This window comes from Hyperolius riggenbachi, chromosome 4 (assembly GCF_040937935.1).
Source record: "Hyperolius riggenbachi isolate aHypRig1 chromosome 4, aHypRig1.pri, whole genome shotgun sequence".
NCBI classification, from domain to species: domain Eukaryota; kingdom Metazoa; phylum Chordata; class Amphibia; order Anura; family Hyperoliidae; genus Hyperolius; species Hyperolius riggenbachi.
In genome coordinates this window covers 277,982,295-278,009,129 of record NC_090649.1, presented here as the reverse complement: position 1 = coordinate 278,009,129, position 26,835 = coordinate 277,982,295, and the positions used below count along the sequence as shown (strand labels likewise).

The 26,835-nt window shown below is 42.1% G+C and overlaps 1 protein-coding gene across 1 annotated transcript in view; it reads left to right on the top strand.

Moving 5' to 3' along the window:
* The window catches only part of LAMA4 (laminin subunit alpha 4), a 155,467-nt gene that overhangs the window by 93,937 nt on the left and 34,695 nt on the right, over window positions 1-26,835 (top strand). The window contains exons 20-27 of the mRNA XM_068231320.1: window positions 1,374-1,513; window positions 6,752-6,916; window positions 8,277-8,422; window positions 10,221-10,383; window positions 12,529-12,662; window positions 21,722-21,893; window positions 24,986-25,117; window positions 25,392-25,531. Coding sequence (XP_068087421.1) covers window positions 1,374-1,513; window positions 6,752-6,916; window positions 8,277-8,422; window positions 10,221-10,383; window positions 12,529-12,662; window positions 21,722-21,893; window positions 24,986-25,117; window positions 25,392-25,531 — 1,192 coding nt within the window. The remainder of the gene's footprint in view (window positions 1-1,373; window positions 1,514-6,751; window positions 6,917-8,276; window positions 8,423-10,220; window positions 10,384-12,528; window positions 12,663-21,721; window positions 21,894-24,985; window positions 25,118-25,391; window positions 25,532-26,835) is intronic.

The window sequence follows — 26,835 nt, the reverse complement described above, 5'->3', positions numbered from 1 at the left end:
CATCATCTATGTTGATGTATTCACAATATATTGCACGGAAGCACTTTATATAGTGAGGAGTGTGGTGTTTTGAAGCACAAGAGTGTATATTTCTTGGCACCTTTTGGCCTATTGGATTGTTTACTATTCTAGTGTAATTCATAGAATTTTGTACCAGAGGGGAATAGCGCCAATTATAATTGGCACGCACCAAGAGATTGTATTTTAATTGTTTTTAATACAATTTTTGCTTGTTTGTCAATAAAGATTGCATGTTTATTTATTGAGATCCAAATTGTCCTTGAGGTATTATTTATGGCCCAGATAGGCTTTTCTTTTTCTTTTTGTGTATGTGGTGTTTTGATTGAAGACCTAGGGGCATGATGCTTAACAAGGTAATATATCTCATAAGGTCTACATTTGTGTTACTGACTAATTTTTTATAGTGTTTAGGTGCCCTGTAAAACATTACATTTGCAAGAGCTTTTCAAACTACAAGCCACTTGAAAACATGCTGCTACTGGGTCCCAGGCCTCACTCCAGTTTTGGTTTGGACTTGGCTTGGGTCTCATAGAGCCATATAAATCCATGCCATGCATAGATGAGGAGCAAAAACTCCAAAACAGCTGTATGCATATTGAATTGGTGTGGCTCTGAAAAATGTATAAGCTCACTGTAACCAGTGGTTCTGAATGCATGCCTGGCTTTCAGGGGCATAAAGAGGAGATTTGCATATTCAGCAGAGATGCATCATGAGAGTTTCTTTTTGCACACTTAATGCTGAATAATTGGATTTATATTAAGCATATCTTTTTTTCGTAAGAGGGCTTTTTTGGTATCTCTAAAGAACCCACATGAAAAAATTGTAACATTTGAAAAATGTAAACACTTATTTAAACACTTATTTATGAAAGGTACACTGAAGGGGTAAAATGGGCATATGCATCTGCACGCCGGCAGAATGGATGTTTATTAAAAATCCTATTTGCAATAATCAGTGCACAAATAGGATGTTTATAAACATTTATGTTGCATGAAGTGGTTAAATGACTTTTTTCCTTTGTTGCTGTCACTTACAGTAGGTAGTTACAATCTGACAGGTTATGGACTAGTCCATCACTTTGTGGGGAATTGTCAGTATCTCCTTTATTCTTTAAAAACAAGCACTCGATGGAAAGGATCTACACAAAGATGCTGGCCAGCCTTTCTACTCGCGTGCACACAATTCTGGCAGTTGGGTTGAGCACTATCTGGGTATTCTGCAGCAGCTGGCAATACACTTTTGTACGGTGCCAACTATAAGTGGTTTTTGGTCTTCAGTTTAGCCCACTGTCTTATATTGCAGGATTGCAATCATCATTCCTATTTCTTGTCTTCTTTATCTGACACTGTAGTGAAGGATCTGACAGCAGTCATGCCCTTACTCCTGAATAAACTGCGCACTGTGGAACACAGGATGCCTCCGAACAACATTTCCTCCAGCATTCACCGCATCCGAGAGCTCATCGCCCAGACAAGGAGTGTGGCCAGTAAGGTAAGCTAGATTTAGATTTGTCCTATAAATCTGCATTCCCAATTAATCTGCCTTACATATCATTCTTCTCTAATATCTATGTGCAGGTCTTCACACCTCTACACAAGAAGAAACACTTAAAATATGAATTTCACAGTTATGTGCTAACATGAATGTAGTACATCTCAGTGATGTTATGAGCCTCTTTGTCTTATAATACATGTTCCAGTCAGCCTTGCAGTTCCCGTAACATCCCGTGATGTTTTGCATTAGCTTGGCATGATAGATCTGCTGGAAGCATTTTCTCATCAGTCTGTAAATCCTTAATGTACACTGTAGAGAGTGCTGGCAGTGCTCTTTATGTTTCATGGACAGCAACAGTAAGGGCCGGTTAACATTGGGCGCTTGCCCACTGCTTCCCGGCGATCGCGTTCAGGTCTGTGATTACGATTTGGCGCGAGAAAAATCTTGCAATTTCCGCACGATTTGCGCTTGTGATTCCTGTTTAATAGAATGAGAATCACAGCGCAATATCCCCAAAGACACTGCATGCACCAATCAATCGCAAACGCTGCAATGTGAATGTACCCATAGAGATACATTAGTAGCAGCGGTTTGCTGATCACCGGCAAACAGCAAAGCACTACAAAAAGTGCTAACTGTGCACCAGCCCTTAGTGGGCGTTCCCACTATGGGCATTGCTGTGCTCTACGTTGGTGCATGCAAACGCACTTCTCATACAATTAAGCTGGAACTGTCCACGTGTGTGATAAAAAGCATGTTACCATAGCAATTCTATATGCTATGAAGATTAACATGCTTGTTATAACATGCAAAGGATGCATTGCATTGCAGTGCACATAGTGTGAACTTAGTTATCAGACAAATGGTGAAGTAGTATGGTGGAGTAGTTAAGGCTGCTTACACACCAAGACGTTACAGGCGCACGTTAGTGCGCCTGTAACGCTCCCGCAACGCACAGCAATGTAACACAAGTGGGCTGTTCACACAGTCCACGTTGCGTTACATGTAACGCTGCACGTTCTGTGCAAAGTGCAGCATGCTACGGCGTTGGAGCGGCTATAGCCACGTTAGGCTGTTTGCACATGCGCAGTGGGGGGCGGAGAGGAGGCGGGGAGAGCCAGCTACAGTAGCCGCGCACATGGCTACTTAATATTCACTGCACTGGCGGGCGCTGATTGGCCGGTGAGACCACGTGATGCGGAGTGTCTCGCTCCGCATCACGTGGTCCCGCTGGCCAATCAGCGCCACTCTGGGAGACATTATAGGACTCGAGCCGCCTAACGCGGCTCACTCTACCGTCGGCTCTTGCAGCACCATACGTTGTGTTAGGTGCACGTTATGCGACCTTAACGTGGCACCTAATGCAACGTCTTGGTGTGCAAGAAGCCTAAGCCAAACTGAAAGTGTGATTAAACTCCATAAAACAAAATATAAGTACCTACTCTTAGTTACAAAAAAGAAAATGTAAAAGCATTCCCTGTGTGTAAAAACGTTTTACAACTTTGTACTGCTCTGCTTATCATCAAATGTATTCATTGCCGGCCAGGATAAGCTCTCCATCAGGTCTCTACACTCTGCTCCCCCTCTCTCCTCTGCTGAATAGACGCATCGCTGTGGTAACAGCTGAGTCACTTTCACAGAGAAGTAGAGGAGCAAAGTAAAGAGAACAGGAAGCTGGCAATGATTACATTTTCTGATTAGCAGAGCAGTAGAAACTACCTACGAGTAGGTACCTAAATTGTAATTTAGGGTGTTTAATCCCACTTTAGACTGGAATGTAAAGGTATGGCTAGAGAGGTGTAGTCTTGATAAAGCGTTTCTCATGTAACTGTATTTTACTCCTTAAAGGACCACTATGGTGAAAATCTTAAAATGTAAAATATATATAAACACATACAAATAAGAAGTTCATTACTTTCAGAGTAAAATGAGCCATAACTTACTTCTCTCCTATGTTGCTGTCACTTACAGTAGGTAGTAGAAATTTGACATTACCGACAGGTTTTGGGTTAGTCTATCTCTCCACAGATTCTCAGCAAGGCCTTTATTTTTTCTAAAGACACTCCTTGAAAAATCGTTATACAAAGATGCTGGCTCCCTGCTCACCATACACTTTTTGGGCAGTTGGACAGAGCAAATGTCATGTAGTAGATGGGCTAGTCCAAAACCTGTCGGTTCTGTCAGTTTTCTACTACTTTTTGTAAGTGACAGCAATATAGGCAGGGCTGGATTTGTACTTTTTGTCCACCCAAGGCCCACTGTCACCAACCGCCCCCAACATTATCGCTATCTCCTTCTAAAAGATCATCAGTTGTGGGGTTCTGTGCATGCATGGTCAAGGCTGCACACTTTCTTGATCATGCTCCTATGGCTGGCAGCATTCTACTCACGGGAGCACAACTGAGGAGGTGCATTGCCAGGGCCATACATGCGCAGTAGCCCACAACTGGTCTAGTGGGCAAGCTTTTGGATGGGGAGTTGGGGACAGCTGCACAATGTAACAGATAAGGAGAAACCAAGGGACCTGTAAGGTTACGAGGGATTGAAAGAAGCCCCAGGTAAGTAAAATAGAACTTTTCTCCCATCTCAGGTACACTTTAAAGGAAACCTGAGATAAAGTATATGGTTTTATACTTACCTGGGGCTTCCTCCAGCCACCTTTAATCCATTTGCTTGATTGCCGTCCTCCTGATCCCCTCTATTCTCCATCAGTGGAGTCGGTGATCCAGCCCAGTCATGCACCACTGCACATGTGTGGTCCCAGGTTGGCCGCATACACCCTCCAATCGAAAGCCCATGGATGGGAGAGTCCTGCGCAAGCAATGTTGCAATCTTAGAGAATTGTGCATGTGCAGAACACTCCTGGCTATGAGAGTGTGATTGGCTGCAGTGAATCAGGACAGGGCTAGTTGGAGAATTTACAGTGCCAAACCGTGGGAGAACAGCAATCAAGCAGATGGACTACAGGGGGCTGGAGCAAGATCCTAGGCTGTGTCTACTGTGTACACATCTGAGTAGGAGGCTATGGAGCTCACAGGGTGCAGAGTGGACAAAGGCAGAGCAAGGGCATTAAACAGGTCACAGAGTGACAACAGAAGGGACCACAACAAATAAAGGATGGGAACTGGTAAGGATCATCCCCTCTAGGTATAGTTATCTTAGGACATTAGGACTTTTGTTTTCTAAAGGTGTGGAGGGGACACAGTGAACAGCATCAGTCAGTACAGTAGTCATTGTAATAATGGTGTATGTCCACTTACAGCCTGCAGACTTTTTCTCCCCTCCTGTCAGACCCTCTGGCATCCATCACACTCAGTGGAGGCGATCGCTGTGCACAGCAGAGAAACCTTTTTTTTTCTCAGAGGTGGGGAAGGGGGTCACGAGCTGCGCGCTGCCTGCACACTTGATTTCTTATACATAAATCAACCCCAGTGGCAACGCAAGACCTCAGACCTTCCCATCCACTCCACACTCCTGGCTGGGGTCAGGGCTGGCTGACGTCACGTAGAATGTTACGTGACTTGATTGACAGCGGGCAGCGAGCGATGTGTCCATTGCCCACTGTATAGAACATCGGGCTAGCTGCTGACACTGCACAGGACGAGACTTGGGAGAGAGTCTGTATGTAGGAAGCTGCAGGCTCGTTGCAGTTTCACAATGCACCACTCGTAGCTGGCTTCCTCAGCTGCCCCCGCCAGCTGCTCTGCTTACACAGGCTCAAGCAGACAGTCAGAGCAGGGCGGCTGCGGACTTGCAGAGTGCGCAAGCGGTTCTCATGGCGGGTGGCAGCTGCAGTTAACTTGTCACCCGACCTTCGGAATGAGGCAGATTCTGTCACGCTAGTCCCTGGCCTTGATGGCCTGCCCCCAAATCCGGCCCTGAATATAGGCGAAAAGTAATGAATAGCTCATTTTACTCTGGGAGAAATGCACTTCTTATCTGTATATATTTACAAATATTTTAAATTTTCATGACAGTGGTCCTTTAACATGCAGTCAGAGAATTTTGCTCATAAGAGTATCTTGAATGATGTGCAAACAGAAGTGTTATTTGCAAGCTGCAGAGGCAAAAAACTACAGGGTTTCATTGAAACATTTTTTAACTACATTTTTATAGTTATAGCTACAGTATATGTCCTTTATCCCATTATACTGTATATATGTCCTTTATCCCATTTATCCCCTCCAATATAGGAAAGACAAACCAAACAAATGCCCTCTGTCCCCAATCAATGCAACCCACACAATTATACTGCTGTGAGGGTTTACATCAGCTGTGGCTCTCTAGCCACCAACCAATATACGTTGTTGCGGTCACATTTCAACACCCAGTTTTTGTATGTAATTAAAGGGCGCCTGGGAATTCGGCGCCCAGGAAAGCTGATAGTAGAATATCGGGTACCTAACCCAACTCTCACACAGTACCCTCTGCTCTGATGCCTAACTCTAACTGCCCCCTGCACAAGCACCCTACTTGACCCCTAACCGTCCCCCTGCAAAAATACCCTACCTGATGCCTAACCCTAACTCCCTCCCCCTGCACAAACACCCTCCCTATCACTTACCTTAACCACCCCACCCCAACAGGCCTAATAACCTTAACTGCTCCCCTGCCATTAATCACAGCCCCCCAAAACTTAAAAAACGTAATTTTATGGTTGCCATCATAGGCCTCCATTCAAGTAGCCAGATGGAGAGCTAATTTGGGCAGCCGCAGTGCCTGATAAACATCAGGTGCTAGGCCTAGCAGCTGTCATTTAACGGGCACCGCAGGCAACCAAATTTCCACTCAATGCCGCTATTTCAATGGGTGCCTATGACGGCACCCAAACTTCTACCGCTGGGGGGGGGGCACCCAAATTTCCTACTTCGCCCAGTTCAAGAACTGGAATCAGTCATGTGACTACACTAAGAGTGATTTCCACATTTTGGTAACCTATTATGCTTGATTGATTCTGCACATTCTCCTCTGGCTAAACATAATGCATTAAAGGCTCTGCTGAACGCTAAGCTGGCAGCAACAACCTTCCACTAGAGTTACTTTGCTGTGTAAAATCAATCATTATGATAACTTGTAATTTCAGGGTAATTTTAAGGTCCCAACACCCCCCTCAAAGACATTCCAGTCATTACTTTATCAAACTTTGACTAAATATGGAACACAGAAAAAAAAATCAATGTCTGTGTGGCAATAACTATTTTTGCTTCCTTCTCCTGTAATTCTGAATACTTCCAGGTTCAAGTGTCAATGAAATTTAGTGGCAAATCAGCTGTCAATGTCCATATGAAAACCAGCCTTGCAGACCTGAAGGCCTATTCATCTGTTAGTCTATACATCAACCCTGAGGCACATCAAAAACAGCCACAAGACAGGTTTATTATGTATCTTGGGCATAAGAAGGTGAGGAATTGCTTGTGCATACCTAGAAGGAGTTCTTTACTGTGCCTCTGTAATAAATCTGAGGAAGTTAGTAGGACTCTGTAGGACACATTTTTTACTGTTATTACTTAGTAAACACATACAGTACTGTATAAGTAAAAAGGAATGTGTAATGAAACCTCATCACCATGCTATATGTTCATTTTCCATACAGGAGACTGCTTCTTCTCACTTGCACACGAGAACAAGAATGCAGCTCCCCGTCAGTCACTGCCCTGGTATTTATCTGAGGCTTGAGTTTAACTACAACAATATGCTTTGAGTAGAGTACAAATTTGTCAAGGCATATTAATTTGTGAAAAGATCAGAAGAAAAACTTGTAAAAAATGCCAAATATAAGTGTGCTTTGCATCTGAACCTAAATCATACTAGGCAGTTATTGAGCGAGCATCAGTGGGGTGGATGAAGATCGGAGAAGCCTCTGGATCATCCATAGGCTTCCCTGTTTCTAACTCTAACTCTATTGCAAGTTTCCTTCTGTTTTAAGAAGGCAAAATCCACCAAGCATTGCTTTTTAGTAGGAGTGCTTTTCGGCCTCTTTTAGCTCCCTATACATTCCTAGTGGTTTAGGTCACCCCGAGTTGCCTGGTTACTCTGTTGTACTGGTCCAAGCCCTATCCCATCCAGCCATATCAATCCCTGCCATGTACTGATTCGGACCAAAAGTCCGAAACAGGCTGTCTACATGTGGGGTTTATGTGGCTGTGAAAAATTTAAAGCTATAGGCTAGCTATACACCAGCGGTTCTGGATGCTAGCCTGACTTACAGGGGCATAAAGAGATAGTTTGCATATTCAGTAGTGGTGCATTGTGGGTAACCACAAATGTTCACTTAAAGCTGAATTATTGCAAGTTTCCTTCTGTTTTAAGAAGGCAAATGACACCAAGCATTGTTTCTTAGTAGGAGGGCTTTTCGGTCTCTTTTAGCCCCCTATACATTCCTAGTGGTTTGGGTCACCTCGAGCTGCTTGGTTACTCTGTAATTCGAGGTAAATATCTAAGTTTATCTTTTTTGTCCATTCTTCTTGTGGCCATGCCCCCGTCCATGTACAAGTGTGACCTCTGTATTATCCATAGGATTCCCTCTACTGAGGGTATCTAACTTTAATCATTTTTATTTAAATACAGGTAACACCACCATAGATCTAGCCCAATCAGCTGCTTCTAACACAAGTTTCCTTCTGTCACCTTCCAACACAAGTAGCAATGATATGTTAGGAAAAAAATGTTTTCAGCTATGCCACCTATGCCAACTCCACCATGGTATTCGTAACCTTCGTACACATATAAATATTATTACTGTGACTGTATCTCTTTACAGGCTAAATCGGATTACATGGGCCTTGCTATTAAGCGCAATAACTTGGTATATGTATACAACTTGGGAAGTGGAGATGTTGAAATTCCCCTGGACTCCAAGCCCATCAGTGCATGGCCTGGATATTTTAGTCTTGTGAAAATGGAAAGGTAACTTATTTTTTGTACCTTACATGAATGCAATACTTACTCTTTTAATCAGGGAAAGCAATATGCAGACATAGTGCATTGTGCAATTTCACACAACTGCATAAGAGTTCCCTGTTAGTTTCTCTTTCAGCTCAGTAGGTCATAAGGAAAACTGTGGCAGTAATCGTCAACAGAGCTGCGCAGTCTGTTTCATACACTAATGAACTACCGGTATGTTAAGACAGCAGGACTATTTGCCTTATTTAATAAGCTATCCCCAGGCTGCTGATCAGTAGAGACAGGAGATTAATCAACCTTCAAGAAACCTTGCTATTGCATGATATTACCTAGCTGAAGGTTCTAAGCACATCCCACCTAATATCAGACATTTAATCCATGCCAGTTTTTAAAGATTGCTTAATGCTCATGATCTCCAGACTGAAAATGAAGTGGCAGATTTAAAAAAAAATTCTAGTCTAGGTATACTGAGTCACTCATGACACCCCTAATGCTAAAGGGCAGAGATGTCTTAGTAAATCGGGCCCTATGTTTTGTCAATACCTAATGGTAAGGTGATGTATGCTGATCACTCAGATAAGCAGACTGCACTCCCAGGGAGAATCATAGTGTGGACCCCTTTATAAGCAGTAGGAGGAGCAGTTATGGTTAAAAGGAACCCAAAGTTAAAATAAACTTGTAATATAATGAATTGTATGTGTAGTATCAATGGTTAATAAAACATTAGTAACATAGAAATTACACTCATATTTTTATTTTAAGTTTTATTGGCTCAGTTTTAAGATTGCATCAGACTGTCACATCTACTGTTTAGAATCCAGACTCTGCTTTGTTTAGTTGAAATAGAAGGGGAAGTAATGGCCCTTTGAACTTTCCTGCATTAAAATCCTAATATTTGCCTTCTCCCGGACAAATAATGACCTTTTAGCTTTTATTTAGTTTTCAGGAAACCAGACTGAATTCAACAAGCTGTCAGCAAACGCTCATGCATAGATAACATCTCAGGTTTTTTAAATCTTGTGTACAGTTCTCATAATGTCACTTGTCACTTCAGGTATGCTTTACACCTCCTCCCACAAGGTGGTGTTCTGCACTATTGATCTGAGATGCAGCATCTTGCTTAAAGCGGATCAGAGATGAAAAAGTAACAAGTAACTTGTCTATATATCTTATCTAAAGTGTAGATAGTTTACACAGCAAATCTAGCTGCAAACAGCTTCAAAAGTTTATGATCATTTATTGCTGTGATACAATGAGGGCAGCCATATTCTGTTTGTAAACATTGTCACAGGCAAGCTGATAGCATCTGAAGCCCTCAGCTCAATCCCCTCTCCTCCTCCCTTCTCCCCTCTGCCTCGGATATCTCTGGCTAGAAACCTCCTCCTCCTCCTGCCCAGACTGAGCTCCCATGAGCCCTTGCTACAGTGCCAAGGCTTTCTGAAAAGCTGTGGGCGAGGCTTGTTTAGTTTATAGGGAATTAGAGCATTAAAACAAAACAAAAAAAGTATTTGGCTTGAGGAATGCCCTATAAACTATATGAAAGAAACACAATTATGCAATGTGTAAAAGTTTATCTCGGGTCCACTTTAAAGAGATCACAAATGATTGCCATGTTAAGGCTGTCAATACAGTATTTATAATACAGCCTTTTCTTTACTTCAAACATTGTACAGCACAAGAGTGTTTGGGGGATGAGGAAGGAATGTTAGACATTTTGTAAATCCTGTTTTATGTGTGTTCACACTGTATAAAATGTTTTTTTATAAGTGTAATACTTTGATTGTGACTAATTTTCTCCTAGACTGGGACGGCATGGAAAAGTACTTCTGACTGTTCCTAGTCAGAGCGGTGCAACAGAGGAAAAATTCATTAAGAAGGGAGAGGCTCCAGGGAGTGACTCTTTGCTGGATTTGGAGCCTCACAATACTGTATTCTTCGTTGGTGGCGTGCCTGAAGGATTTAAGGTAAAATCTGAATTAATTATCAGAGTCAGCCCATATGGAACTACAGTACTAGTGAAACAGTTGTCCAGAAACCTTGTTTCATCCAGCATCTGAAACCTGATTGGTTGCTCTGAGGTTGCTTCACTTTTACTCTAGTTTTCTGCACACTGGTAAATCTCTGTGTTTCTGTGCTATTTCACTGTTATATAAAGAGCTTAAAGAGGAACTGTCGCGAAAATCTTACAATTTTAAACACATACCAACAAGAAATACATTTCTTCCAGAGTAAAATGAGCCATACATTACTTTTCTCCTATGTTGCTGTCACTTACAGTAGGTAGTAGAAATCTGACACTACCGACAGGTTTTGGGCTAGCCCATCTCTCCAAGGAGGATTCTCAGCATGGCCTTTATTCTTTGTAAATACTTTCCCTGAAAAGGATTTATACAAAGATGCTGGCCAGCTTCCCTGCTCGCTGCACACTTTTTTGGCAGTTGGACGGAGCAACTGCCATTCACTAAGTGCTTTTAAAAATAAAGAAAACCCTGAGAACCCCCCAATGAGGAGATGGGCTAGTCCAAAATCTGTCGATAATGTCAGATTTCTACTACTTACTGTAAGTGACAGCAACACAGGAGAAAAGTAATTTATGGCTCATTTTACTCTGGAAGAAATGTACTTCTTATCTGTATGTGTTTACATGTATTTAAATTTTAAGATTTTCGAGACAGAGGTCCTTTAATGACGTTCATTGACATATGACAGAGATCACAGGTCAGTCAGTGTGGTTGCTGTTTTATTTCTACACCAATTCCAAGAAAAGCAACATAGCAGAAAACAATAACACAAGACATATAAGACAAAACTTTGTTGTTATGTTTCTATTTCTTGAAACTCAATGGTGATAATATGAACTTTGATATTGAAAATGAGAGACAGCAACTTGACAGGGTTCTAATTATTCCCAACTCTAAAAAGATGTGTTATTTGTTGCTGCCTATGTTTCTGTTGGAGGGAATTTAAGCAATGCTGTAGTGAACCTGTAAAAGTCAGATACTCACCTTTGGAGAGGGAAGGCTCGGGATACCATAGAGCCTTCCCAGTCCTCTCTCCGTCCTCCTGGTCCACTGCTGTTCCCCCCAACCCTTCCAAGTAAAAGTTATTCAACCAACTAATTAAATACACCTTGCCTCAGAAATACTTGAGAGTCTAGGCTCACACATGTGCAGTACAGCGCCACTCGTCTGCAGAAGTTCTCGGAGACATGAGTGCTTCTGAAGCATTCTGAGGAGTTCCAAAGGTGCTGATTTTCACAGGGGACAGTGGTGGACCAAGAGCACAGAGAAAGAATCGGGAAGGCTCTATGGAATTCAGAGCCTTCCCTCTCCATAGGTGAGTATCTAACTTTTTTTTTTACAGGTTAACTTCAGTATTGCTTTAGCCAATTCCTGACAGGGCAGGAAGTGAGGGAAAGTAATAACCTAAGACAGGTTCTATCCTTTTTTCACACTAAAACTAAAGTAATGAATTTCCTGGATTGAACTTTTACTTTTTTTTCTTCAGAGAAACAAAGCAAACGTCCTTTTATAACTTTAATCTCCATTTTGTCTGTAATGATTTTTAGAATGTACATGAGAATATTTATCAAAACAGGTACATAGAAAAACAGAGCAATATTAAGCAGTTGCTCAGAGCACATTTCAGATCAACAAGAAGTCCATTTGATTGACACAGTTCCATCTATGCATTTGAACGGCTGCTGGGAGCATATTTCCCTGTGCACCAGCATTGATGAATTGGCCCCAAAGTATGTGTTGAATGAAATCAAGGCAGCGTATACATATACAGTAGACCTATCCAGTAATAAGAATATAAACTCAGTTACAATACAATTACCACAAAGCGGTGGCAACATATTGTATCAAATAATGGAATGAATTACAAGTACAGTGTAGGAAAAGAGCGGATTTGCTGTTCAGGAATAGCATTTATCAGTAATAATTAGTCCATTACAGAATCTGTGTGGCAGCTGTGTTGCCGTGCAGCTCACACATAACAGAGAACATGACACGTTTGTCAGCAGTTAGTGTCATCTCAGTAGGCTGAGTGCCAAACATGGCTTGTGTGTGATTTACATTTGCTTACTGGTGATTTGTTTTCTTCAGCTCCCGGCCAGCTTGAATCTACCTGGCTTTGTCGGTTGTCTGGAGCTGGCTGCTGTAAATGATGATGTTGTCAGCTTGTACAATTTCCAGAACATCTATAACATCAATACAGCCACAGCACCACCTTGTGTGAGGTAAAGCAAATGCCAATAAATGAACTGTTTTCAGAAATGCACTAATTCTGTTGAGTTTAGTCTATTAATACCTTTATACAAAAGGTTATATATAGTACATGCAATTTTTCCTTACTATTCTACATCAATAAATATTGAATTGTGATAGTCAGTGGGTGTGATTTACCACAGCCGAGATGAGCAGCAATGTGCTGTGATACAGAAACAAAAGTGCCAGTGCATGACAGTGTCATAGCTCCCAATTATCCCTCTTTTGGAGGAACAGTCCCTCTTTAGGAGCCCTGTCCCTCTTTCCTCTTCGTGTGTCCCTCTTTCAGGACTTTGTCCCTCTTTTTATGTAAATATATATGTTTCTCTTTTAAAAAATGTGTTTGATTGACTCTAATCTTTATTCCCATCCTTTAAATTGATGTATTACTAATTTTAAAATGTTAATATGAAGGAAAATGAGTCAGAATAGAAAGGAACAGTGTGGTCTGTATTATAAATCAACACATTTTATGGTATGCGTGACTAGGGGTGTGATGCGGGGGTGATCAGGGGTGTGACAGGGGCGTGGCTTACATGTCCCTCTTTCTAATCTTAAAAAGTTTGGAGGTATGCAGTGTGACAGTGGCATTACCTGAGGGTCTTTTCACACTTCTGCTGTTGCGTTGCACAAAATCATCGTATCATGACACATATGCAATGATAGTCCTATCATGCTATCACATTGATCACCGTGCCGCGTGGCAGGTTCCATCGGGAGGATAACCCAGTGGATACACTTGCGTTACAGGGTGACGAGCGCTTTTACGTTGGAAGTGAGCAAAGTGACTTTTCTACAATGTTGTGTTGCAACTAAAGAGTAATTGCACCACACTGGATTCCACATAGTGTGTAAGGAGCCTAATGCCCCTTTCACACTTGTTGCAATGCGATTGTTCTTCAATAGCACAGCAATCCGGAAAGTCACACTTCCTGTAGAAACGTGCACGCATTACTGTGTAGACCCCTGCCGCACCACACCACATTACGATCACTGTGATAGCCCCATAGGGCTATCATTGCTTCTCTGTCTTAATGCACTGATTTTGATTGATGCAATGGCGAAAGGGGCCTCAGTGTTTTCCAGTCATTACTATGGATATGTTCACATTATAAATCCCCAGCGCTATCGCAAGTGCTGAGCAATTTATTGAGAGTTTTTTAAAAGAGCTTTTCCCTGTGCTTTGCGCTTAGAAAAGCGCTTTTATAAGCACTTTTGCTCAGCAATGTTTTTTTTTCACTTCCTGACGTCATTCAGGAAGTGAACTCTTTCACCCGGAAATGAATAAATACAATGTATTCATTCATAGAAGCGCTTGGGAAATCGCTATAGAACTCGCTTTTTCAAATGCTTTGCGATTTTCTTATACCTTCTATTGAACCAAATCGCTCAGGAAACGGTACATGTAGCGCGGTTGCTATTTTAGTAAAATTGAAACGCGAACATGTGAACGCTGCCATAGGGAATCATTGCATAAGCGCTTTTGGGTAGATTTCTAAAATCGCCAGCACTTAAAAAAACCTGAAAACTCTCATAGTGTGAATGAGCCCTCAGTCCTGATATGAACCAGGCGATGGCTGCATTAATTGCCAATAGCAGTGCTGCATTATAACTGTTTTGTTAAGAAAGATATTTCTTCACTTGTCAGTGCTGCAGCTGTTTATAAGGTTATTATAATCAAATGTGAAGATGTTCAGTGCATAATAATGCTGTTTAAAAATGAGTCAATTGCCTCCTACCATTCTCTACTAATGCACTATATTCACGGAATTTACTTTTAAATTACCATTTTCCTTTGGGAACATCAAAATTTATATCTTTAATTTTAAAATAATCTTTTTTTTAAATTATACATCAGTGACATTTTTAATCCAAGTATCTTTTAAATCATGTGTTATGATTACATTTGAAGTCTGTGCAGGGCTTTAATTGACCAACAAATAAATGTCTTTAATATTGTGGCTTAGCTTGCATGTCTACATGTTGGGCAGTGAAAAAGTCCCTGAATTCATGCACATGTTTAGTATATGCATGCACATACACATCTGTACTAAGATGTGATCTAGAGCAGAGTTCCTAAACCTTGTTGGTACCATGGCTCACATTTAGGCAAGACCATTTTTCCATGGACAGGGGAGAGGGGTAACTTCCTTAGTCTGTAGAGTGTCTCTGAGGTTCTCTCTACTTCCTCTGTCAAAAATCTGGAAGGATAGTTCCAACCAAGTTCATATGCTGCTGTGGTCTAGCTATCCCCCAAATGTAAGCTCTTACTGTTCCCTCACAGTGGCAGTCTCTAACCCTACAGTTATATCCAATCGTACCATGGGCATAAAGCTGCTTGCTTTGCTCTGTTCCTCGGCACATTGAGCCTCACTCATGCACTACAGTAACAGTTCCGTAAGGTTGTTATCCTTGATAAGGAGAGCTATAGGTCGGAGGCCTTAGGGCAGCTGGGGGACTCTTCTGTATACCTGGGCCCTAGGATGGACCCCACCAGGTCCTTCCAGGCTGAGTTAATCCAACTTCTGTCCCTGGGTAAGAGCCTGGGGGTCCTCGACCAGAGGCTGGTGGACTATTTGACGGTGCAGCACCCGGTAACCCCAATATTCCATCATTTGTCAAGATCCATAAAGCAGGCGTTCCCCCAGAGGGCAGGCCTATTGTGGCGGGGATCGGCTCTTTGAGGGAGCGCCTGGGTGACTGGGTGGACTCTATGCTCCAGCCTCTGGTGTGTCGACTACCAGGTTACATCAGGTCACAAAACATCTACTGTCCAGCCTGGAGGGCTTTAAATGGAGGAAACAATACAGCTGGCCTACAGTTGATGTGAAAGCATTGTATTCATGCATCCCCCAAGACTTAGCTTTAAATGCTGTAGAGTTCCATCTCCAAAGGTATTCCAATTACCCCGTGGACTCCCAGAGGTTTATCCTTATGGCAGTCGAGTATCTCCTGTCCTGCAACTATTTTATGTTCGACGGCGGCTTCTACCTCCAGAGCTGTGGCGCCTCCATGGGAGCAAAATTTTCTCCCTCCTTGGCGAATCTCTATATGGGATGGTGGGAGGAGTGCCACATCTTTGGAGGTGGGAGTCGTGTCTGGTTTAAGTTGAGTGGTATAGAAGATACATCGACAACCTGCTTTTGGTTTGGCAGGGCCAACCCGAGGAGGTACGGGTTTTTTTGGAGTACCTTAATAGGAATAACCTCAACCTGCAGTTTACCTCAAGTTTTGACACCGTGGCGATTAATTATTTGGACGTGACCCTGTCAGATGATTCAACACGGGGTCGGATTTGTTACAGAACCTATAGGAAGCCATGCAGTGGCAACACCACCCTCCGAGCCAATAGTTGCCATGCCCCACATATCATACAAGGTGTCCCGGTTGCGAATTCACGAGGTTACATCGCAACTGCTCGGAGGAAGCTTGGCTTCCAGATGAATGTGCCATGGTGGAAAAATGTCTGCAAGATAGAGGTTACCTGAGGTGGGTTATAAACAGGGGGAGAGTTCGTGCAGGTAGGAAAAACAGCTACTTGATAGGCCGATTGCCGAGAGGGGTGGAGAAAGTAAACCCACCTTTGTTACCACGTATAACACTGAATATAGTAAGGTGGTAGACATCATCAAAAAATATCTCCCGGTATTAGAAGCAGATCAGGGCCTTCGTCCCATCATCAAACGCGGAGTCCGCTTTGCGAGCAGGAAGGCTCTGACTTTAGCCCAAACGCTCTCCCCTAATCTTTCTGAATCCAGGCCTAGCACTCCTACATGGCTTAACTTAGTGGAATTGTACAGATGTGGTGTCCCCACGTGTAATTATTGTGGGGTACAAGAAAAAACACGCGTCGCAGTGTCTACCTCCAATGGGCGCACATTCCCTATCAGACAGTTCCTAAATTGTAATTCCACATATGTGGTCTATCTGATCACATGTAGGGAGTGTGCGCTTCAATATGTGGGGTGCACTACGAGACCGCTTAGGTCAGCGAACGCTATAGGGGTTCTTCCTGGCTTTGCCACAATATTTCCAATGTGGCAAAGCACTTTCTCCGTGTACACCAGGACAATATGTCCTCTTTTTCCTTTCATGGTCTGGAATGTGTACGGTTTTCATGGAGAGGGGGAGACCATTATAGGTGCTTGCAGGCCTTGGAAACCCTCTGGATTTTAAAGTTGGGTACTAGGACCACACTGGGCTTGACTTCAAGATGGGATTTGGCCCTCGTCATCCACTAGAGGGGTCTTTTTGCTCCCTTGGCTCTTCTGGCTCTCCGTGCTCTCTCTAGTATATGTTAAAATGTATATGGTGACAATGGTCTATATTGTCTATCGCTTTGAGGTGGGCCTTTTATCTTTTAGGTTTTTAACATTTACTGTCTATGCTTTTAGATTTGTACACTTATTGCTATGCTGTCTATTTTGATTTTAGATGACTGTACACTGTTTGTAAATGAGGGGTATCTATCTGCCTTTCTTGTGGGTGGACTGCGGAGGTATCCTCCTCCTTACCCCACCCCTTCCTTAGGGCGGGGTGTATATGTACATGTATATAGTAGGTGTGCTGTGTTGTACCTTTTAGCCATGAGTAAGGACCTTCAGGTCCGAAACATGTCGGCTTTGTGTAGCTGGATACGTCCTTAATAAAGTCACTAAACCAAGTGGACAAGTTGCGGACCATCTTTGTCTTTATACACTACAGTAACTACTTCCAGGTTGACACCATCTTCCCATCATGTGGTCTCTATTCAGTCTTCCCGTCATGTGGTCACGATTCAGCCAATGCCAGCCTTGATCCCACAGCTCTAATACAAGTGTGGGAAGGAGGTCCAGACTAATTTAATTGCTTTAAAAAATAAATAAAACACCTTGCAGTCTAATGAAACTGAAATAAAAATATTAAAAAAATATTTATCTTTTTCTGTACAGCCCACTTTGGCACAGCCCACCCAGAGTAGCAAAAATATTTTACACACCTTTTCTGATTTCTTGATGGCAATAGGGATTTAAAAGAGCTATATGTGGATTTTGCTGGTCTCAATTTCTGCTTCTGTTCATTCCTATTCTGCTGGCCTGAGCACATTCTTCATATCTGAGCTATCTTTTTCACTAATGCACATTCATCATTTTTAGGTCTTCAAATTTGGTCTGCAGCTGCTGGTTAATCCAAAAGCTGCCAACAAATTGGTTTGCAAAGCTAACTTTGATAGGTTCAAACTCTTTCCCTTCCTGGGTCAATGGAAATTTGCATGTAACTAAGGAGCATGTTTTGCTTATCACTAGGCTAGCACACTGGCATTGCAGTGCTAGAGGCCATGACTGAAACACTGAAGCCGGCACACTATCTGTGTGGAGATATTCTGCCCTGGTCTCTTCCTGGTTTTCTCCCACTCCTTCAATCAAAAAACAAAATTCCTGCCAAATTAAAAGGCTTCACAATATTCAGCAGAATTATTAGATGGGGAACCCTTCTGAGGAACACTTTGTAATATGCGTTCTATATGAAGCACTGCTGAAAATGTCAGTAATGTGTGTGTTTGTGTTTGTGTGGGTTATGCCTTACCCAAAATACACAAGCAAATGGAAAATCAACCAGGCCGCCAGATAATATCAGGCAATGGATGCCTTACAGAGAAAATCAGTCAATATGTAGACTTTTTTCTAAGACCATTTGTGACCAGTCTCCCCTCCTACATTAGAGATACAATGGATCTACTTAACAGATTACAGGGGATATCTGTAAATGAAAATGTATGGCTGGCTAGCCTGGATGTTGAATCCTTGTATAACAACATCAAACATGAATTGGGTATTGAGGCAGTTAGATACTTTTTGAGATCTCGAAGTATCCATTTGGAGGAACACTCTACGTTTATTATTCGTCTTTTACATTTCATCTTGACTCATAATTATTTTCTGTTTCAAAATAAGTTCTATTTGCATAAGAAAGGATGTGCCATGGGAACATCGTGTGCCCCTTCTTATGCTAATATATTTCTAGGTTGGTTGGAGGATACCATGGTTTTCTGCGAGGATCTGGCAGTGTATACCTCGCATATCTTGTTCTGGGGTCGTTTCATAGATGACGTGTTCATACTATGGGACGGCCCCAGGACCATGTTCGATGGAATTTGTTGGTGTCTTGAACCAGAACAACATTGGAATGTTTTTTACATTTGAAATTGATCAGTTCTCACTCAGTTTTTTGGATGTGCGAATAACACGTACAATGGAAGGTAAACTTGAGAACAAAATTTATCGCAAGGTAACTTCTACAAACTCGCTCCTTGATTGGAAAAGCCATCACCCAGTACCCCTTAAAAAGGGAATTCCAAGGGGCCAATATCTCAGTGCGAGGAGAAATTGCTCAAGTGAAGAGGCTTTTGAGATAGAGTGTAAAAACCTCCATAGAAGATTTAAGGAAAGAGGTTACCCTGATAATGTAATTGAAGAGGCACAAGAAACTAAAAGGGAGGACCTAATGACCCCGAAAAATAGAGATCAGGATCAAAAAGAGGGAACAATGAGCATCATTAACACTTTCTCTACACAATCTGATGAGATCAGGAAGATAGTAAAAAGACATTGAAACATGACCCCCAATTGAATGAGATACTACCCCAAAGCCCAATGTTCACATATAGACATGGTAGGAATATAGGTGATGATTTGACACATTCATACCTACCAGTGTCCAAGAAATCAATAAAAAAGACATGGCTGGATAGACCCCTGAAGGGGATGTTTAAATGCGGGAAATGTAAAGCCTGCGGTAATGTAAATACATGTAAGAGTTTTAAAGCTCCAAAAAATGGAAGGGAATTTGAGATTCTTGACTTTTTTAATTGCGAAACAGAAGGCGTCGTATATGCCATAGGGTGCCCATGTCCACTATTATATATAGGGGAGACCACTCGTCAAGTAAAACAGAGGATTCTTGAACATATTGGCAACATAGAAAATCCGAAAGATACACCTGTGTCCCACCATTTTAGGGAGAAACATGGGGGTGATACGACATGTTTGAAATATTTTGTGATTCAGCAATGGAAGATGGGACCAAGGGGGGGCAATCTGGATATGAAGCTCCGCCAATTGGAAGCAAAATGGATTTACCTCCTGGGGACTTTGAACCCAGGCGGTCTAAATGAAGGATTTACATACACTCCATTTATCTGAGAAAGCAGGTTTTCATACTGAAATAGATTTGCAAATTTTGAATAAAATAGTACTGGCTTATTTACATTAAAAATGTGACAGTTCAGGTACAGAGGCTTTATAGTGGATGATAGATATGTGGGTTATATAATGGATAAGTACAGCACTTGTGCCTTATAAGGCCATAACATTTAATTGTGGGAAATAGTACATGTATATTGGTACACTAGAATATATACTAAAGAGATAACAAACATCCACCCATGAGGCTACTATAGGGGATGTGGGTGAATATGAATCCCCCTATATAAATAATGTCTTGTGCTGACCTACCGTGGCCCATACATATATATACATATACATAATATAATTTATAGAAATCATATAGCCCTGTTTGTGGGTGCCATTATTAGGCAGCCCCCCTTTCTTGAACGTGTTGCAGTGTTATGATAAATGCCATCTTTCTGAGATGAGCCTTATATGTTATGTATGGGGATTATGAATATTTATAAATTATACCCCTTTTATGCTCATTCTGATATGCACTTGTTACATTTGAATGTTGCCGGTATACAGACCTGTATAATCACATATTCCGCGTTTTAACAGTATGCGGATATGTGCATGAATAAAGCTTTCTCTGGTAGAACTGGCAGTAAACTACATAATCCGCGTCTTAATAGTATGTGGATATATGTATGAATAAAGCTTTCTCTGGTAGAACTGACAGTAAACAGAAAGGGTTTCCATAGCAATGGGATGTTTATCCTGCCGCTGGTATACGCAGATAGGCTGAATAGCAAGAAGCCGCCGCCCTACACCCGCCCTGCCCTGATGTATGGCCATACTATTGGCTGACAAGAGGACTCTGTCCCGCCCTGCACATATGTACGAAATGACAGCACAGCGCTCGGTGAAGATGAGTGCTGATTGGCTATGGGAGTGGACATGACGATGACAGACTCCAATGAGAGGTGAGCGCTGCCTCTTGCGAATGAGCTCTGAGGATTGGAGGGAGGTGGCCGGGGAAAGGTATACGCGACCAATGGGATTCACCCAATACATCCCTATGGTGGAGAAAACGCTTTTTGGTGTTTTACTATTTCTAGAAGATATAGAGATGTAAAGCTGGCTGGCTTAGATTGAAGGACTCACATATGTCCCATATAGCGAAGTTGGAAGGTCATACTTACTTGTAAGTGATGTTTTTTGATATCATTGGATTGGATATGATAGCCAATCAACTACAGGATATAGTGATTGATAGGCACCCGGGCCAATTGCGGCCAACCATTGGGGGGAATGACTAAATTTGCATGACACTCCCACAGTGGAGAGTGTATAAGACAGCCTTCGGATGGAGCTCATTTGATGACTAAATGAGTTGGAGAGCACTGCTCTCATTTTTTTTGTTTTTCATATGTTGTGATTGTTAATTTATAAGATATGCACCTTGCACCCTAGCACTTAGCACTTTTATTCCCTGACGACGGCTCCAAATGGGGAGCTGAAACATGTCGGATTGGTGGTGGGGGGATTCTTTATGGCACTTTAGCAATCTCAGTGAGGAATAGGTTGATCAGATATATGTTTACAAATGATTATTATCTGAGCACTGAATTTGCAGCCTACCTCAGTTAGTTCAATAAGGCATATGAATTCATTTTTAATTATATTAATAAAAGTTATATTTTATAATGTACACACTCTAGATAGGAATCAATCTTGTGTTTTCTAATATAATCAGGTTATGTGAAGTGTGTGTGTGTGTGTGTGTGTGTGTGTGTGTGTGTCTGTGTGCCTGTGGGTCTGTGTGTCTGTAAAATCAATGAATATTCTAACACCATAACTGTACATGTTATCTGTCCTAGAAATAAGTTGTCTTTCACACAAAGTCGTGCAGCAAGTTACTACTTTGATGGCTCTGGCTATGCTGTAATACGCAACATAGAAAGGAGGGGGCGCTTTACCCAGGTCACCCGTTTTGATATAGAAGTTCGAACGCCTGTGGACAATGCTCTTGTTTTCCTAATGGTCAATGGAGTAAGTGTAAAACTTTTGTTTGCTAGTCCATCTGGACAGTAATAGAGAGAGAGTGATTTACTGAAGAGGAAAGGAAATGCAGTAAATAGCAGAAAACTCACTTACACTGACCTTGCTTACTTCAAATAGCCAGTCATCAACCTTTTAAAAATTATCTCCCTTTCCCTAACTCTAGAGTACACAGAATGAAATTTCACTTCTCTACTATAGTCATTGCTTCAGTTTTGATGTCATATCATAGCCAGAAATGTAACAATTGTCCTCATGACCCAGTGACTGCGGTTGGCCAGGCTGGCCCACTCAAGGCCAAGTTACACAAGGCAATGAACCAAGGAAGCTACCATGAGCCTTGTGGGACCATCCAACTATAAGGAAGCTCTTTGCAAGCAGAGGCTGTAGAGAGGCAATTTCCCTGTCTGCCCTCTAGTGACACAATCTTGTTCATTCTGTCCAGCATCCCCTCTCCATGGCTCCAGTGGCATTTCTCATCGCATGACCCCTAACACGTACCAGCAGGTTACGTGATGTAAGTCACTGTTGGAGCCATAAAGATATGGACCCTGTAGAGAATGTAGATAAATCACGTCGCTTGAGTGCAGACAGGGGCGATACCTCTCCACAAACTTTGTTCTGCTCGTGACTTTACATGAGGCACATCTGGATTTCTAATACTTTGGGTACCTCTGGCTGCCTAATACAAGAGTTGCACATCTAACTATTATTGGGGGGTGCACCTCTGGCTAACTAATATTGGGGGCATCTCTAGCTACTTAATACTGGAGGCACTTTTGGCCACATCTGGCTACCCGCTGTGCTCTTAAACTTTCTCCCTTAATTTACAGAGAAGCACAGCAGAGCTTTACCTGCTCCTGTGCCGGATTAACCTCTGCTGTTCACAACCACTCTGTATGCTCCTGATGCATGTCACGTGACACACATTGGGAGGCATATGTATCAGAGGGGTGCTGAAAAGCGCAGCTGCAGTGAACAGCAAAGCAGGTAAAGCTCTGTGCTACTCTGTGAATTAAGGGGAGGAAGAGTGCGTGTGGACAGTGGGGAGAGGAAGAGATACTATACTGCCCACAATTGCTAGAGGAGGGAGATGTTTAAAAAGCCCACACTTATTTTGGGGTGAGTGTAGGTAAGAAGAGGCCACACGTTATGCAACCTACACTTGATTTAGGGAGAGGAAGGGGGGTCATGCTGGCCACATATCATGGGACTTATGGGGAATAATAAGATGGCCAGCACATATTTGTTATGGGTTGAGGGGAATGGTGGCTGCATATGTAAAGGAGGGATTGGTCACACTTGTGGTCACAAGATATGTTTTGTGCATCGAGACCCATTAACAGGAAATAATATATATACAGTGGGTTGCAAAAGTATTCGGCCCCCTTGAAGTTTTCCACATTTTGTCATATTACTGCCACAACAAACATGAATCAATTTTATTGGAATTCCACATGAAAGACCAACACAAAGTGGTGTACACATGAGAAGTGGAACGAAAACCATACATGATTCCAAACATTTTTTACAAATAAATAACGGCAAAGTGGTGTGTGCATAATTATTCGGCCCCCTTTGATCTGAGTGCAGTCAGTTGCCTATAGACATTGCCTGATGAGTGCTAATGACTAAATATAGTGCACCTGTGTGTAATCTAATGTCAGTACAAATACAGCTGCTCTGTGAGGGCCTCAGAGGTTGTCTAAGAGAATATTGGGAGCAACAACACCGTGAAGTCCAAAGAACACACAAGACAGGTCAGGGATCAAGTTATTGACAAATTTAAAGCAGGCTTAGGCTCCAAAAAGATTTCCAAAGCCTTGAACATCCCACGGAGTACTGTTCAAGCGATCATTCAGAAATGGAAGGAGTATGGCACAAATATAAACCTACCAAGACAAGGCCATCCACCTAAACTCACAGGCCGAACAAGGAAAGCGCTGATCAGAAATGCAGTCAAGAGGCCCATGGTGACTCTGGACGAGCTGCAGAGATCTACAGCTCAGGTGGGAGACTCTGTCCATAGGACAACTATTAGTCATGCACTGTACAAAGTTGGCCTTTATGGAAGAGTGGCAAGAAGAAAGGCATTGTTAACAGAAAACATAAGAAGTCCCGTTTGCAGTTTGCCACAAGCCATGTGGGGGACACAGCAACCATGTGGAAGAAGGTGCTCTGGTCAGATGAGACCAAAATGGAACATTTTGGCCAAAATGCAAAATGCTATATGTGGCGGAAAACTAACACTGCATATCACTCTGAACACACCATCCCCACTCTCAAATATGGTGGTGGCAGCATCATGCTCGGGGGGTGCATCTCTTCAGCTGGGACAGGGAAGCTGGTCAGAGTTGATGGGAAGATGGATGGAGCCAAATACAGGGCAAACTTGGAAGAAAACCTCTTGAAGACTGCAAAAGACTTGAGACTGGGGCGGAGGTTAACCTTCCAGGAGGACAATGACCCTAAACATAAAGCCAGGGCAACAATGGAATGGTTTAAAACAAAACATATCCATGTGTTAGGATGGCCCAGTCAAAGTCCAGATCTAAATCCAATCGAGAATCTGTGGCAAGATCTGAAAACTGCTGTTCACAAACGCTGTCCATCTAACCTGACTGAGCTGGAGCTGTTTTGCAAAGAGGAATGGGCAAGGATTTCAGTCTCTAGATGTGCAAAGCTGGTAGAGACATACCCTAAAAGACTGGCAGCTGTAATTGCAGCAAAAGGTGGTTCTACAAAGTATTGACTCAGGGGGCCGAATAATTATGCACACCCCACTTTGCAGTTATTTATTTGTAAAAAATGTTTGGAATGATGTATGATTTTCGATCCACTTCTCACATGTACACCACTTTGTATTGGTATTTCACGTGGAATTCCAATAAAATTGATGCATGTTTGTGGCAGTAATGTGACAAAATGTGGAAAACTTCAAGGGGGCCGAATACTTTTGCAACCCACTGTATTTAGGCTTACAACCACAATACATATTTAGGCTTACAAATAGATACATTTATAAAATACATATTTCTTATGTTTATTGCAGTAGTTGCTTATTTATATTTTCTGGTCTGCAGACTAAATTCTTCAGCTTGGAAATACAAGATGGCTATCTACGGATTTTGTATGACTTTGGCTTCAGTAAAGGTCCTGTGCTTCTGGATGATTCAATGAAGAAAGCACAGATAAATGATGCAAGATATCATGAGGTAAAACAGAAGTCCTATAGTATTTCATACTTCAGTGACCAGCGGCTATGCATTTTATATAACAATGCAAAACAATCAGCTGATTGAACACATACAGTGCAATCAGCTCTCAGAAGCCCGGTGTTGTCATTGTGACTGGCAAGCATGTCCTTAGCAGTCACTCACAAACTCTGCAAAGCAAGTGAATTCAAGAAATGTTGGCATGTGTTTATAGGTTGCACAAATAAGACTTACAGTTTAATCATAGACTTTACTACCAAACTTCCTTTTCTAGATCTCAGTCATTTATCACAATTCCAAAAAGATGATCTTGGTGGTTGACAGGAAACATGTGAAGAGTGTTGACAATGATAAGACATCAATTCCATTTACTGATATTTATATAGGAGGAGCTCCTTCACATGTTCTAGACAGGTGAGTAAAACAAACAAATTTGATAATACATCCTGTGTACATGCTACATCCAATTCAATGCTTTACTAACAAATGCAGTGAGAAGCTGAGAGGTTTTACTGTGTTCACATCAAATAAGCAGCAAGATGCAGAGTTTTTGATTTTTTTATACTTTAGCATTCAGGCTGGGTTCACATATGACATAGCGTGAAAAGTAGCATTTTAGGATGGAGCGTTTGCAATTTACTATTGCGTTTTTACCGTATTTTGGTGCGTTTTGCATTTGCGTTTTTTCCACAGATGCGTTTTTCATGCGTTTTGCGTGCGTTTTAATGCATTTGCGCTTTGCTAATGTAAAACGCATATGCGTTTTGTATGCATTTTTCTTAATTCATGCAAATCACTAGGAAGACAACAGGAAGCAGAAACACATCAAAGATCTTTACTTTTTAATTAAAAACACAGTAAAAAATGCATCAAAAACGCGATGCATATGCGTTACCATAGACTTTCAATAGGTGCGTTTTAGCAGCCAGCCTGCATATTATGCAACACTACCAGCGTTCAGGGAACGCATACTGTACAAATGCAGCGAAACGCTTCTACTTCTGTGTCCCATAGACTAAGATTGCTGCATAAAACACAGCATTTCCCGCTCCACAAGCGTTTCTGCGATGTGTGCACCCAGCCTCAGGGTTCCACTCACAATTTACATAACCAGGTCGCAAAACCTCCTTTTCCAATTTAGCTTGCCACAAGAAAATACACATTAGAGACTGAAAAGTCCATTGCAAACTCCTTAAAGAGACTCCGTAACAAAAATTGCATCCTGTTTTTTATCATCCTACAAGTTCCAAAAGCTATTGTAATGTGTTCTGGCTTACTGCAGCACGTTCTACTATCACCATCTCTGTAATAAATCAACTTATCTCTCTCTTGTCGGACTTGTCAGGCCTGTGTCTGGAAGGCTGCCAAGTTCTTCAGTGTTGTGGTTCTGTGATGCATCTCCCCCATCCAGGCCCCTCTCTGCACACTGCCTGTGTATTATTTAGATTAGAGCAGCTTCTCTCTTCTCTCTTATCTTTTACAAGCTGGATAAATACTCCTCTGAGCTGGCTGGGCTTTCACATACAGAGGAATTACATACAAGCAGAGCTGTCTGCACTCTGCAGGAAAAAACAGCCTGACACTTCAGTGGAAGATAGCTGCAGGGGGAAAGAAACACACAAATGATCTCTTGAGATTCAAAAGGAAGGCTGTATACAGCCTGCTTGTGTATGGATGTATTTTCTATGTGTGGACATACTGTACATCAATCTACTTCC